Source organism: Lepisosteus platostomus, chromosome 10, assembly GCF_059453375.1.
Source record: "Lepisosteus platostomus isolate fLepPlt1 chromosome 10, fLepPlt1.hap1, whole genome shotgun sequence".
NCBI classification, from domain to species: domain Eukaryota; kingdom Metazoa; phylum Chordata; class Actinopteri; order Semionotiformes; family Lepisosteidae; genus Lepisosteus; species Lepisosteus platostomus.
The window spans coordinates 52,021,083-52,032,780 of record NC_142620.1 but is presented as its reverse complement, the minus strand read 5'-3'; the positions used below and the strand labels follow the sequence as shown (position 1 = coordinate 52,032,780).

Sequence of the window (11,698 nt, the reverse complement as noted above, 5' to 3'; positions counted from 1 at the left end):
CTGGGGCTGTTTGGGCTGAAAGACCGGCTCTGCCGACACACTCGCTCCATCCCCCCCTCCTGCACGGCGGAACCAGATCGAGAAACCGGACTCCGGCCGGCCTCTTGGCCGCGGTGTCGGATCCATCCCGTTACTCAGTCTAACCTCCCTGCCACAGGGTGAGAGCGTGACCGCAGAGCTCGTGAGCCCCCTGCTCCGTCGTCCCTGACCCACGAGGACAAGGTCGTGGCCGGCTTTCTAGAAGGATGCATTTGCAGAAAAATAACGAAAAAAAACTCATTTATTTAACATTTTGCTGTAATTTATGTACAGTGTATTTAAAATGTACAAAGTGCAGAGAACAAGAATGCATAGTCTTATTTACATGTGGCATAACTCAAATTATGATACATCTTTTTTTTGGCAGGTGTGGACTATGCTTTCTAGGTCATAGAAAATGTAAAAATGCCTACAGGTTAATACGAAATACTAACAGGAAACCTCTAGTGGTTATTTTTAATCTCTAAAGGGCACTTAAGTAAGAGCGTAATTTCTTCATTCATTACTATTTATAAGCAACCTGATTGTCACTAGGATTAGCTTACCTCAAGCAGCCTTAAGTTGTTTACAGTCATTGTAAATATGCACCTGTTAAGGTCTTAAAGCCTTCGTTTCGCTTTTGCGAAAATGAGCTCTGTCATGCTGGTCCAGCCCTCTCCCCTGGCACACGAGGTGAGTTTGTGAACTCGGTCTGCTTGTCTTGTTGCGTCACGTCCCAGAGAGTCCCTCTTCCACCCGCGTCCTGACGTGCTGGGCGCCTTGGCCGCACCGAACCCGAACCCGCGGCCCGGCGGGGCGATCAGAGGCAGTGATTGATGGCGGGGTGCCAGGGTGTCTGAGAGAGCAGGCCGTCGGGGGGCGTCAGGGACACGCCGCTGGCCAGCTTGAGGTGCCTGGTCACGCTGGCCAAGTGAGGGGGCACGGGCAGGCTGTAGCTGTAGAGGGCGCAGGGCGGGGGGGCGTGGCGCAGGGCGGGCGGGGGCAGGCCCTGCAGGCGGAGGGCCGAGACTCCGGGGGGGGACACCTGGAAGCACTGGCCCCTGCAGTCCGGCTCTTTCTGGCCCCGCAGGGATGGCAGCAGAGAGAAGTCGGAGAGGGACCTCACCCCCGGGGGCTCCTGCAGCCTGTCGGCTCCCGGGACGCTGTAGGGGCGGGGGCTCGCCACTCCGGCGGGGGGGGCCATCTTGTAGCACAGAGGGAGGGCCATGCTGTGCAGGCATGTGTCCGAGCAGGGCAGGCCCAAGGGGAAGGATTGAGGCGAGCAGGAGGGAGAAGACAGGGCTCCGCAGCTCGAGGGGGGCCGGCAGCTCCCGTCTGCAGAATAGACAGAGAATGTGGTCCACGCTCATGAACCCGTCTTCATACAGACAGCTTGCTACACCACCCTGAGAGAGCGATAACTAACACTGGTATTCTGGCGGGGGGGAAGAACTTTAATCCATCCTACTGTAAATTTACAATCAATTAAGCAACTGATTAACAACTTACCTGTTCTCCTCTGAAGGAAAGGTGTAATTTTAACAAAAAAGCCCCCCCTAGTAATTTCAATCAGTCCATCAATCAGCACTGCAGATACTTGAAGCTTTGTCCACCTGAACGTGGAGCACGCCACTGCACGGTCTCACTATAACAGGGAAGGACCCCCGGTACGAAGACCCCTTTCCTCTGTCTAGGAAAGCTGGTAAACGAGGACAAAAGCAAAACCGCCCTCTTTGAATGAATTAATGTCGTTCTCACTTTGGGGGTCCAAGGCAAACGGCTTGAAATCCAGGCTGAGTGGACCCCTCCAGGGATAAGACTCCAAGATCCCGTCCAGGACGCCCCTGCGGACACAGAGGAGCAGCGGTGTTTGTAGGGCAAAGACGGGCTTGGCCTCAAGCTGATCATGGTAGTGGTGCCTGCAGCAGCAGTGAGTGGCATTAAACGTGAAAATGTCAGTATTTGTTCCATGAGGCATTTAAAAGACTTTCAAAGGCTTATGTGAAGAGAAGCATTTCCCACCAATATCACAGCTAAGTTGTTCAAAATAAATCTGTTCTGGTAGAGTGCACGGGTTTGGAGTAGACAATGCTCAACAAATGATCTGCTTGTTACAACAGCTGCCTGTTGCAGAAGCAACTGGATAGATGGTTTACCAGTGATTTACGTCCCATCCTTGGTTCTGGAGGAACACTGTCACTGCTGGCTTCCAGCTGAGCTCCTAATCACCAGTGCCTTATCTAATCACTAGTGCCTTAAATTGATCTTTCTTGTTTAGACTCTTGGCTTATGTGGTTTTCTGCTCTTGGGATTCAAAAACACCCCAGTTTGGGTTCCAGCACCTTCGCCACACTGATCACTGCACGATCTGCCCCCCTCGATTAGACTTACAGGACAGCTACAAAGCCCTTCAAAACTCTTTTTGAGCCGAAAACAAATTTTCAAATGTGCCACGGGCCGAGAAGAGAGCTGAAATGAATCGGCCGTGGTGACAGACTTGGGGGTGAAAAGCAGAAGGGACAGGTGTCCCTCAGGAGACGGGATTAGGAACTGCCTTCCTGCCTGTTGCTCTGGTAGCTCTCGGGCACGAACCTTAACCCAGGACAGGATTCCCAGAGGGGAATGTGAACAAGCTGTAAGAAAAACAATGAACTGCCTCTGTATTGCAGTCTCTCGCCTTCTAAAGATTGACATGTAATGTAAAATAAAAGGGAGCTTTTCTATTGCTGGACTTTGCCCTGACTCCCACTTTCCAACATTGCAACCCACACACAACCACCCTGGCCTGTTCTACAGCATTTCCAGACTCGAGGGCAAAAAACAGTACCTGTTCCTTCCAGGGTCTCTAAATCCTTTAGCAAAGGGGTTTCTGTCGATCTTCAGCTTTGTGATCTGGTGGCGGAAGCACAGAAAAGAAACGGGGTCGGATATTATTGAGACTTCGTGGGCATGATTCATCTCGAAGCCCGCTGGCGTCGTCGGTAGCAGAATTCATGAACGACTAGAAAAGGAAGCATTTTAAAGAGGCCAATAAGCAGGGATATTATTGCGCTACAGACCGCTGCCTATGAGAGGGGCAAGGCTTTGAAACGTGCTCCTCCGACCGTCAACAGGCTTCCTTCCGTAAGAAGTAATTGATCTCGACTGATGCTGGATTTCCTCCTTATTCCACGCAGTGTGTTTTATCTCCAGGCCTCTGCGGGGCGCCCCGCTCTTGGCCCAGTTTAAAGGCAGTGGCTAAAATCCTTACTGGAACCATCATATCTAATCAAACCAGCCTCCCCTGCACCCAGCTGGCGGGTCAAAGCTTGAGATTTCGCCCGGGGAGACGCTGTTTGCCAAATCCGAGCTCCCCCCCTCTTCTCTGCCTGCTCGGGTCTGCCGCTGTGACCGTGAACTGGGCGCACAGGTTGATGAGCCAGCCCTGGGTTAAGCCGGAGTCCTCATGAAATTGCGGTTGTTCCGCTGCTCCAGCGATATAGACGAAACACAAAAGCGAATCAAACGGAATTTCCGTTGAAAGCGGACGGGGCGGAAGCCCTGATAAAATGAACAATTCGTTTATGTGACACAGTCGACCGGTGACAGGACCAATCACAATCACGAACAAACAATCGCAGGGGACAGGAGCAGTTAATCGATACGAGAACTGCACGGGAAGGTGATCGGAATCGCCCAGCCAATCAATTCGGATCGATCACTTCCCTGCGTTGAGCCGCGCTGTCCAGCTGTACTCACAATCACAGTGCAGACCTGACTGAAACATTAGTCATAAATGCCGCACACGACCATAACGCAAAATGCTCATTATCCTCTAGGATCGCAGGAACCGTTCTGGACGACACCCCGATTTCTAATCGTGTTCCTTCTGAACTGAAGGATGAACGGGTTTTTTTTTCTAATAAAAAAGACCGTGCGTACAGAGTATTATCAATTAAATTATGAGGTCTATCCATGATTCGTTACTGTTATCGTTGCCCGACACGAAACTTTCTTTTTTCCCAGCCAGAGGGTTTTACAATACAGAAGTACTGGGCAGGTGTGGTCACAATCACATTTCTGTTGTTTTGATTCGTTAGTATGTGTTAAGTGAATTAACACGGGCGGCATAAAGAAAGCGTAAATAATGACGAACGACAGCTCGACGCGATTGAACACTGGAGCGCGCCGGAAGCCCGGGCCTGGGCCCGCACGGTACCTGCTGGTTCTGGTAGGCGGTGACGGTGGTGAACTCGGTCTCGGGGAAGGAGAAGGTGCGCACGCCCTGGGCCGGCAGGGACTGGATCTGCGACAGGTCGAACCGGGGGTCGTGCTCAATCACGTGCACGCGGGGTCTGTACTTGTGCATCGACTGCAGTATGATCTGAAGCGACACATGAAATCCGGAATCGGTGAAAACGTCAGGTAACATAGTCCCGCAGTGTCCTTTAATTAAGACTTTTAATTAAAACAGACTTTAATTATAACTTGGAACATTAACCTATTTTAACCAATGTAGTTGTAATCAACTGTTATAACTAATTATTACCATTAAATGGGTTACACCAATTTGCATATGTCTTATTCACAATGCTTTACATTTTTAATGTTTTTTTTTTGTTTTCACCCGGTAACTAAAATATTTCTCCTATCGATCTACACGCCCGTTTTCATTTTGTTCTTCGGTTAAAAAAAATCACTCCAGGCACAACAAATATTTAAATCGCGGCCTCCAGCCCGTAGTATAAATAGCAATGCTGGCCACCTGAAATCAAAGCGATAAACGGCGCCTGTTCTCGACTTTTCCTCTGACGGCGGAGAAAGGAAACGTAGCGGAAGAGAAGAGAGTAAAGAGGGGAGTCGTGGCGAAACCCACGTGGCCCTTGTCGTCCATCTCGTTGTTGGTCAGCTTGACCCTGTCGAAGCTGATGATCTGCCGCATCCAGGTCTCCCCGGAGCACGGCGAGTCCGGATGCACATACAGGCGCGGCGTGATGCACGAGTGGTCCGTGTTTCCCGCCACCATCCACTGCGAGCTGTGATAGACGTACCTGCGGGCAGGGACAGGTCACCAGGCTGGGAGGCGGTTTCATACTGTACTGTAACACAGAGGGCTGGCGGACCCCTGAAGCGGTTTTTACGCTTTGTTTTTTTTGTTTTTTACATTACGCTTTTCCAGCATTGTCTCGTCGTTTCCAGAATTTCTAGAGGCTTTAAACGTTAAGCCGGGCGTTACGGGAAAGAGCAGATGACAACAACAACAAACAAAAAAATAAGACCGAAACAAAAGAAATTCACATTCGTCTGCTGTGATAAATGTGGAAGGCCGCAGGTGTGTTCATTGTACAGTAACTCTCTGCGCTCTTGTCTCACAGCCTTCGAGGAACACTCCAGTACATTTCTCCCCAAGACCTGCTTATTTTTTCTGTTTCTGTAAATAACACTCACGTCATATTTTCATTTCTGTGTACTACACAGTATTCGGGGTCCAGCGGTACAGGAACGGCTCGCACATGACGCCACGATTTAAAGTTACACAGTCGTTACAAATCCCCTTTAAAACAAAGGGCGTGGAGTCCGTGTGCCGCCGCGGAGCTGGAGAACGAGGACGAGACGTGCGCGATTTCTATGTAAATAACCTTTTTCTAACTTCTACCACACGACCCGATGCCCTGTTAGCGGCGTGCGTGCATTCCAGCCGCCGCTCGCGAGCTCGCTCGGACCCGGCCAAAGACAGAACGTGCTCGTGTCCAGCCTCTATTGGCAGAATAGATACCCGAGTATCTATCTATACGGAGCGATTCACGATATTATCAGCTCTTTGCACCTCTGCTGTCAGAGTAGCATTGTAAATGTTCTGAAGTTTCGCCTGTTAATATGTACAGTACCGAAAAACACAACTGCGAATATTTTCTTTACTGAGAACCAATGAAGTTATGGGTCACTGAAAGAGTCGTGCCTATACATAATTTATCCATGGGGTTTACGCACAAAGCCGAGCAGCATTATTTTATAACGATTTATTTTAACTCGAACTGCTCAAAGATGGTTTGACTATCCGATTCGAAATAACGACAATAATAGTGTCGTGGAATTTTGCCATGAGTAAAATCCCTAGTGATTTTCTGCATTTTCAGGGGAAAAAAAACAAAACAGACGACTTCTGACTTCTGACGATCTGCTCTGTAAACGCGTCTGCAGCTCCTCATTTGCAAATCATCATTCGTCCTCGCGCCAACCATCTCCGAATTCTGCTGGCCCGAGTGTTTTTTTTTTCCCCGTGGGTACAGCGTCCGAGACGTTACTTACGGCCGACCGATCGGGAAGGCGTTACCTGTATCTCTTGGCATCCACGGGCGTGATGTCCATGGCGATGTAATACTGCCGGAACGGGTCCAGATTCCTCACTTTCACTCTCACCGAGGGGAACATTCTCCTGCAGGCCGGAGAACAGGGGCAGTCGGATGAGCTCTCCCCAGCTTCACCAGGCTGGGTGCCTCTACCATGAGGCTAAAGGGCTCAACGCTTAAAATTCACCATCTGGGCTGATCCCAAACCTGTCCCCAAGTCTGATGAGAGCAGGAGTAAGTCAAATCCATACAGTATAGGGTGTATAATGTTCTTGGATGACATGGCTGCTTCATTTTAAACTATTATATCGCATTAACCTTTACAGAAGAAAACAAATACTGACTTTTCTGGCACTGTTTCTGCATCATTTAAAACAGTCCCCCCCTCAGCTCCACGCACGCACCATCCAGTATTATTTTCCCAGAGCTGTTTTATGTCACCGGCAGTGAGACACCCATGCAGGCAGGGGTACGTTCTGGACGACAGAACCCTGTTTGATCTCACGCAGCTGAAAAGGGGGACACAGATGAGCATGAACCCCTGTTTCTTTCAACCCCACAGTGGCCTCATCCCGCCCGAGTAAAGCACACGTCCGCGACCGGGAGCGACGCTCCCTCATCCCGAGAATCCGGCCGCAGGAACTTAAGGCCCCTGCGAGGTCGGGAAAAGTAATCTGACCCCCGCTGAGCCGAAGGGCGGAGGAGAACGGCACCTGTTCTGCCGGAGCTGGGCCACGAGAGGGAAGGGGTGTCCGCAGGAATAGTTTTTTTAAACGAGGAAGGGAATGAAGGAATTGTCTGACCGGATCCGGATTCATCATCAGTGCAGTCGGCACAAAAAAAGAAAAGGACGGGAAAGGGCGGCCCGTTTTCCCCATCAGAAGCTTCGGATGAGTCCGGATCCTGTGGCTGAGATGGCAGGGTGACGGACTGGGGGAGGCCGACCCCCGAGGAGCTCTCGGAGGAGCACCTGCGGGGTACAAGGGGGTCTGGAGCCAGCTGCCCAGGCACAGTGTCCAAGCCGAGCCTCGGATCCGGTAGCCAACAGCACCCCAACAGGCTGGGCTGGCCTCTGGTCTCCCCTCGTTTGTTAGGAGCTCCTGGAAGAGGCACCCCTTTGCGCCCAGAGGCGTGAGTGTTGGTATGAACTCAGGGCGAGGTGTGTGAAGAGGCCCTGTGAGCGTTCTGCAGGAAGGCCCTAAAGAAGTCGGCCAGTAAGTTTAAATGCAAGAACAATTCTGTTCCAGACCTACAGCACCTCTGGAAGACTGCCTCGCCTTCCCCATTCTCCAGATCTCAACGCAAGCGTGGAGGGTTTTTTTTTGGGGAGGGGAGGTCTAAAGAGGTTCATGGAAGACGGAGAGTGCAGTTTAATCACGTTGTGGGTGCTGGAATAATAGGCAACAAATCCATTTGCAAGCAGCTGGAATGCAGTTTGAGGAATATTACTACATTTCTTGCAAGCAACAGTCATATTAGTTATTGCAGCAAATAATTTCATTTTATATAGCCTTATTAACTGTAAACAGTCACATACAACATCACTGTGGATGAATGTTTCATTGCTCAAATAATTATTTGAACTCGTCCTGCCATAAATGTTTAGAAAATGTTTAGCTCATTTATTGAACAGAATTTGTTTGACCGTTTAATGTTGTATTTATGACCAGATTTATTTTTTATTGTAATTATCATTCCATTTAGAAGAAACTTAAAAGCGTCTTGATATTTAAGCCAAGGTGGATCTAATGTGATGTTCTTGCTTTTCAGAAAACTCTTCAAAATATGCCTTCTCGTTGGCAGAGTACTAAAGCTGTGAATATTAATTAATACTTTATTATTATAATATATCCTTCTTTGTTTATAAATGTCAAAACATAAAAATGCCCATTTTAAAAGAAGTAAAATTTAAAATTCAAGTGCAATCTAGGCCTTAAATCTGTGAACAAGTGGTCATTTATCTGGTTAAGGTAATGGAAAATAATAATTATTATTATTAATATTTGTTTATAATGTTCAATCTTTATCATTAGCAATAATGAAAAAAAAATTCCCGAAAATAAAAGGAGGTCAGAGATCTACATAAAAGTGGCGAACCAGAAGGAACCTATCTGGTGTTTGATCCGTCGGCCATCGGTCCTGAACTGCATGAGAGAAACATCCCCCGGTTCAACACCACCTCAGTACAGAACTACATTCTCTCTCCTGTGCGGCAGACAATACGCGTTTAATTTTCTAACAATTCCAAATGTAATAAGAAAAGGATCTGTGGAATTAAAGGAGACAACCTTTGACACGATGTTTTGCGGCGTTAACGATTTTTTTTTAAAGCGGGGTGTCCGAGTATCGTATTATTTCTTAATACCTGCAAAAATGTATCGCAGGGATCAATGTCTAAATAAAAGACCCACTTTTTTCAAATCATCCATGATCCCGTGAAGGCTGACCTCCTGAGCGGTTCAATGCACAAACTGTCCGAGACCTGTATTAATTTTAAAATAAGTCGACTGCTCTGCTGTTTAAGTACCTGATAACCTCCCAAAACGCAGACAGGGTGCACTGGCTTTCCCGTATTTGTAACGCTGATGCCGAAGTAATAGAAAAAGCAGACTCACAGGCTAAAACGCTCACCCCATCTAGCAAACCGAAGGTCACTTATCACTACCGGTGGAATCGCCAAAGCGTTTGAAAAGAGCAGGCGACGCACTCCGTTAGGAGTTAAAATTAGTACGGAAAACTTTTTTTTTTCCTGACAAAGCTGGTTTTAGCTGCTTTCCATTCCATAAAATCCACGTTGTCCCTGTTTTCGCCACGATGGCGATCGTGGTCATGATAACGGCGACGCAGGGAGTTCGGGTCCGAGCCGTACAGTACCTGCCTGCCTTGGTGATGATCATCTCCGTGCCGATCTCGTGGAAGCGGTTCCACAGGTCGGAGCCCTGCAGCTCCACTCGCGCGCCGCCGGCGCCGCACTTCTCGGCCTCGGCCGTCTTCCTGAGGAGCGAGCTCACTCTTCTCCTTTTCCCTGTTCAACACATGAAGACAAAATAAAGACACAGAAGACCGCCGCAAAATGAGCTTCGAGACTGCTTTTCATCGCAAACGGCTTTCGTGATTAATTTCGTATGATTAAATGAAAGACTGGCGGGATTAAGGAATTCACTCATTCTCCTGCAGTGCGTGTCCTAATGGAACATATGTCACTGTGAGTCTGGTCATTAAAATGATACGAACACAAGTTCACTCTCTCCAGTGAACTCTAACTCATTCTAACCAGCCTGTGTTTTCAAAGTGAATTATTCTCCGTTGCGAGCAGCTCTAATGTTTTAAGTCGCGTGCGGAGGGTCGGTGATCATCTACGCGCAGGCTGTTCGGCAGTCATGAGATAAAAATACATCCAGCTCCTCTCGAGTGCTAAATTCAACTTTCGGGGCGTCTGAAATCGCCCCCAACACACCAGGGCAGCACGCGCGCCTCGAACGACGGAAAACGCCGAGGGCAAAGACGCTATATTGTGAGGACAGGTCGCACGGTGGACAGTAGCGAGCAAGCGCCGGTCCCGGCTCACTAACCGAGCTCGTCCGCCTCGCCGATGACGGTGCAGGCCGCGGTGGTGGTCTCCTGCTCCCCGGGGTCAGCGCGGCTGCCGGCTACCCTCTCCCCTTTGCAGTCCTCGGCTTTTATCCTCTTGCAAGGCGTCTTGCCGACGAGCGCTTCCACGGAGAAAGCGTGGGCTCGCGAGCTCAGACCCTGCATTCTCGAACCCGGATTCGGAGGTCCCTCGGCTTGACGTCAGGACAGCTCGCTCACCGCACGCACAGCAGCCCGGTTCCCCCCCCACCACCACCACAGATGCGCTCCCCGAAAATTGGGGAGAAAATTCAGACCGTTTCAATGGAGTCGTTGGCGGGACACCCCTCCGCTTCAGGCTGTGTGCACAGACATTTAAATCCCCGATTCATTTTCCTAATGTCTCTTAAGGGGCTGGTTAGTGGTAGGATTTCGACTCTCCACTTTTTTTTTTCCTTTCGAGGGGAGAGACCTGCCCTCGATGCAGATCAGCAGGGCGCCAATTGGAGAGTGTAAGATGGGTTAGCAGCGTCTTCAGGAGGACTCCCCTGAACAGCAAAAAAAAAAAAAACTCTCAGAGGAACCTCCCGAGTTTATTTTGGAAACTGGAAGAAAAGTCGCTTGAATGACATCAGGCATCGCGAAAGAGAAAGGAGAGTAACCAGCCCGTTAGGAGTTTGTAGCTGCCTCATCCTGCTGCTGTTTTTTTTTTTTAAATAAAATAAAATTCGATTCCGGTGTCGATTCCTCGACGGGACAAAGACTGCGTTCGTCTCAGCTTTGTAGTCTCGGTTAATCGGTTTTGCTTCTCAGAACCTCACTCCAGATTTACCAAGCAGCTGCACAGTAGCTTTCTGAAAGTCCTGTTTTTCACAGAAAGGAAGGAATAGGGGTCCCGTGTAGTGTATGTTTTAGAATACCGAGCCGCTCCTAAGCTACACAGTGGAATGAATTTTCAATGCAGGCTTACGTGTACAGAGCTACTCCGCATATATATATATAGATCATTAGGGTGCGAGTCGGCCGAAAACGGGATGTAAGTACAGGCCTGTGTCGTTTTAATTGGCAGTTGTCTTAATATATGGCCTTTGGCACTTCGCTCGATCCCTGGAAAGTGAGAAAGCAATAATTTCTTGCCGTCACGTGCGTCGGCAGTCCACTCCGATACACTGCTGTGCGCTCCCGGCTCTCAAAATGTGACTCGTTTGCAGTAATGAGGGAATTTTTTTTTCCGTATGCTGACGAAATGTCACAGAAAGGGACTGTCATTGAATCCAGATGCAAGTGTCCCCAGTGCTCGCAGCTTTTCAATAATTATTTCTGGAAGAGGCTTCAAAAACCAAGAACTGCACAAACAAGAAAATAAATAAAGATGGTCTTGTCTGCTACAGTATGTCAGTGATCCCTCATGTAAGTCTTTTATTTTCTGTTCATTTGGGGGCAGGAAAGACTGGAAACTTTTTAATTACCATTTTTTAATTGCGATTCTTCTCATTCGTGATTGTTTTTTTAACCATTTGTTTTTAAAAATGTCGTGTTTCTAAACTGTATCAGTGCGCACACACACCATAGTTGCGGTAAGGCCTGTTTTCTACATTGCAGTGTTTATTATAAGAATAAAGACAAAAGCAGATTACTCTACTATATGGGTTTACTTGTTAGTCTTTGCAGCGTCCGAACTTTTGCACAAGGTCTCCAATAGTATGTGATAATTCGGTCAACCGCAGGACGCAAGGAATTGAGTTAGCACTTGCCAGAAGATAATTGTGTATCTCAGGTAG

At 48.6% G+C, this 11,698-nt stretch overlaps 1 protein-coding gene across 1 annotated transcript; it reads right to left on the bottom strand.

Annotated features, from left to right (window-relative positions):
• Positions 1 to 262: 262 nt before the first annotated feature.
• On the bottom strand, positions 263 to 10,514 carry tbx22 (T-box transcription factor 22). Its single transcript, XM_088597123.1, has 8 exons — positions 9,920 to 10,514; positions 9,222 to 9,372; positions 6,332 to 6,433; positions 4,874 to 5,048; positions 4,217 to 4,381; positions 2,846 to 2,910; positions 1,777 to 1,862; positions 263 to 1,353 (listed from the first exon to the last, which is right to left on the bottom strand). Exons 1-8 carry the CDS (start codon positions 10,101 to 10,103, stop codon positions 839 to 841), a joined length of 1,443 nt encoding a protein of 480 aa, XP_088453249.1. The 5' UTR covers positions 10,104 to 10,514; the 3' UTR covers positions 263 to 838.
• Positions 10,515 to 11,698: the final 1,184 nt, after the last annotated feature.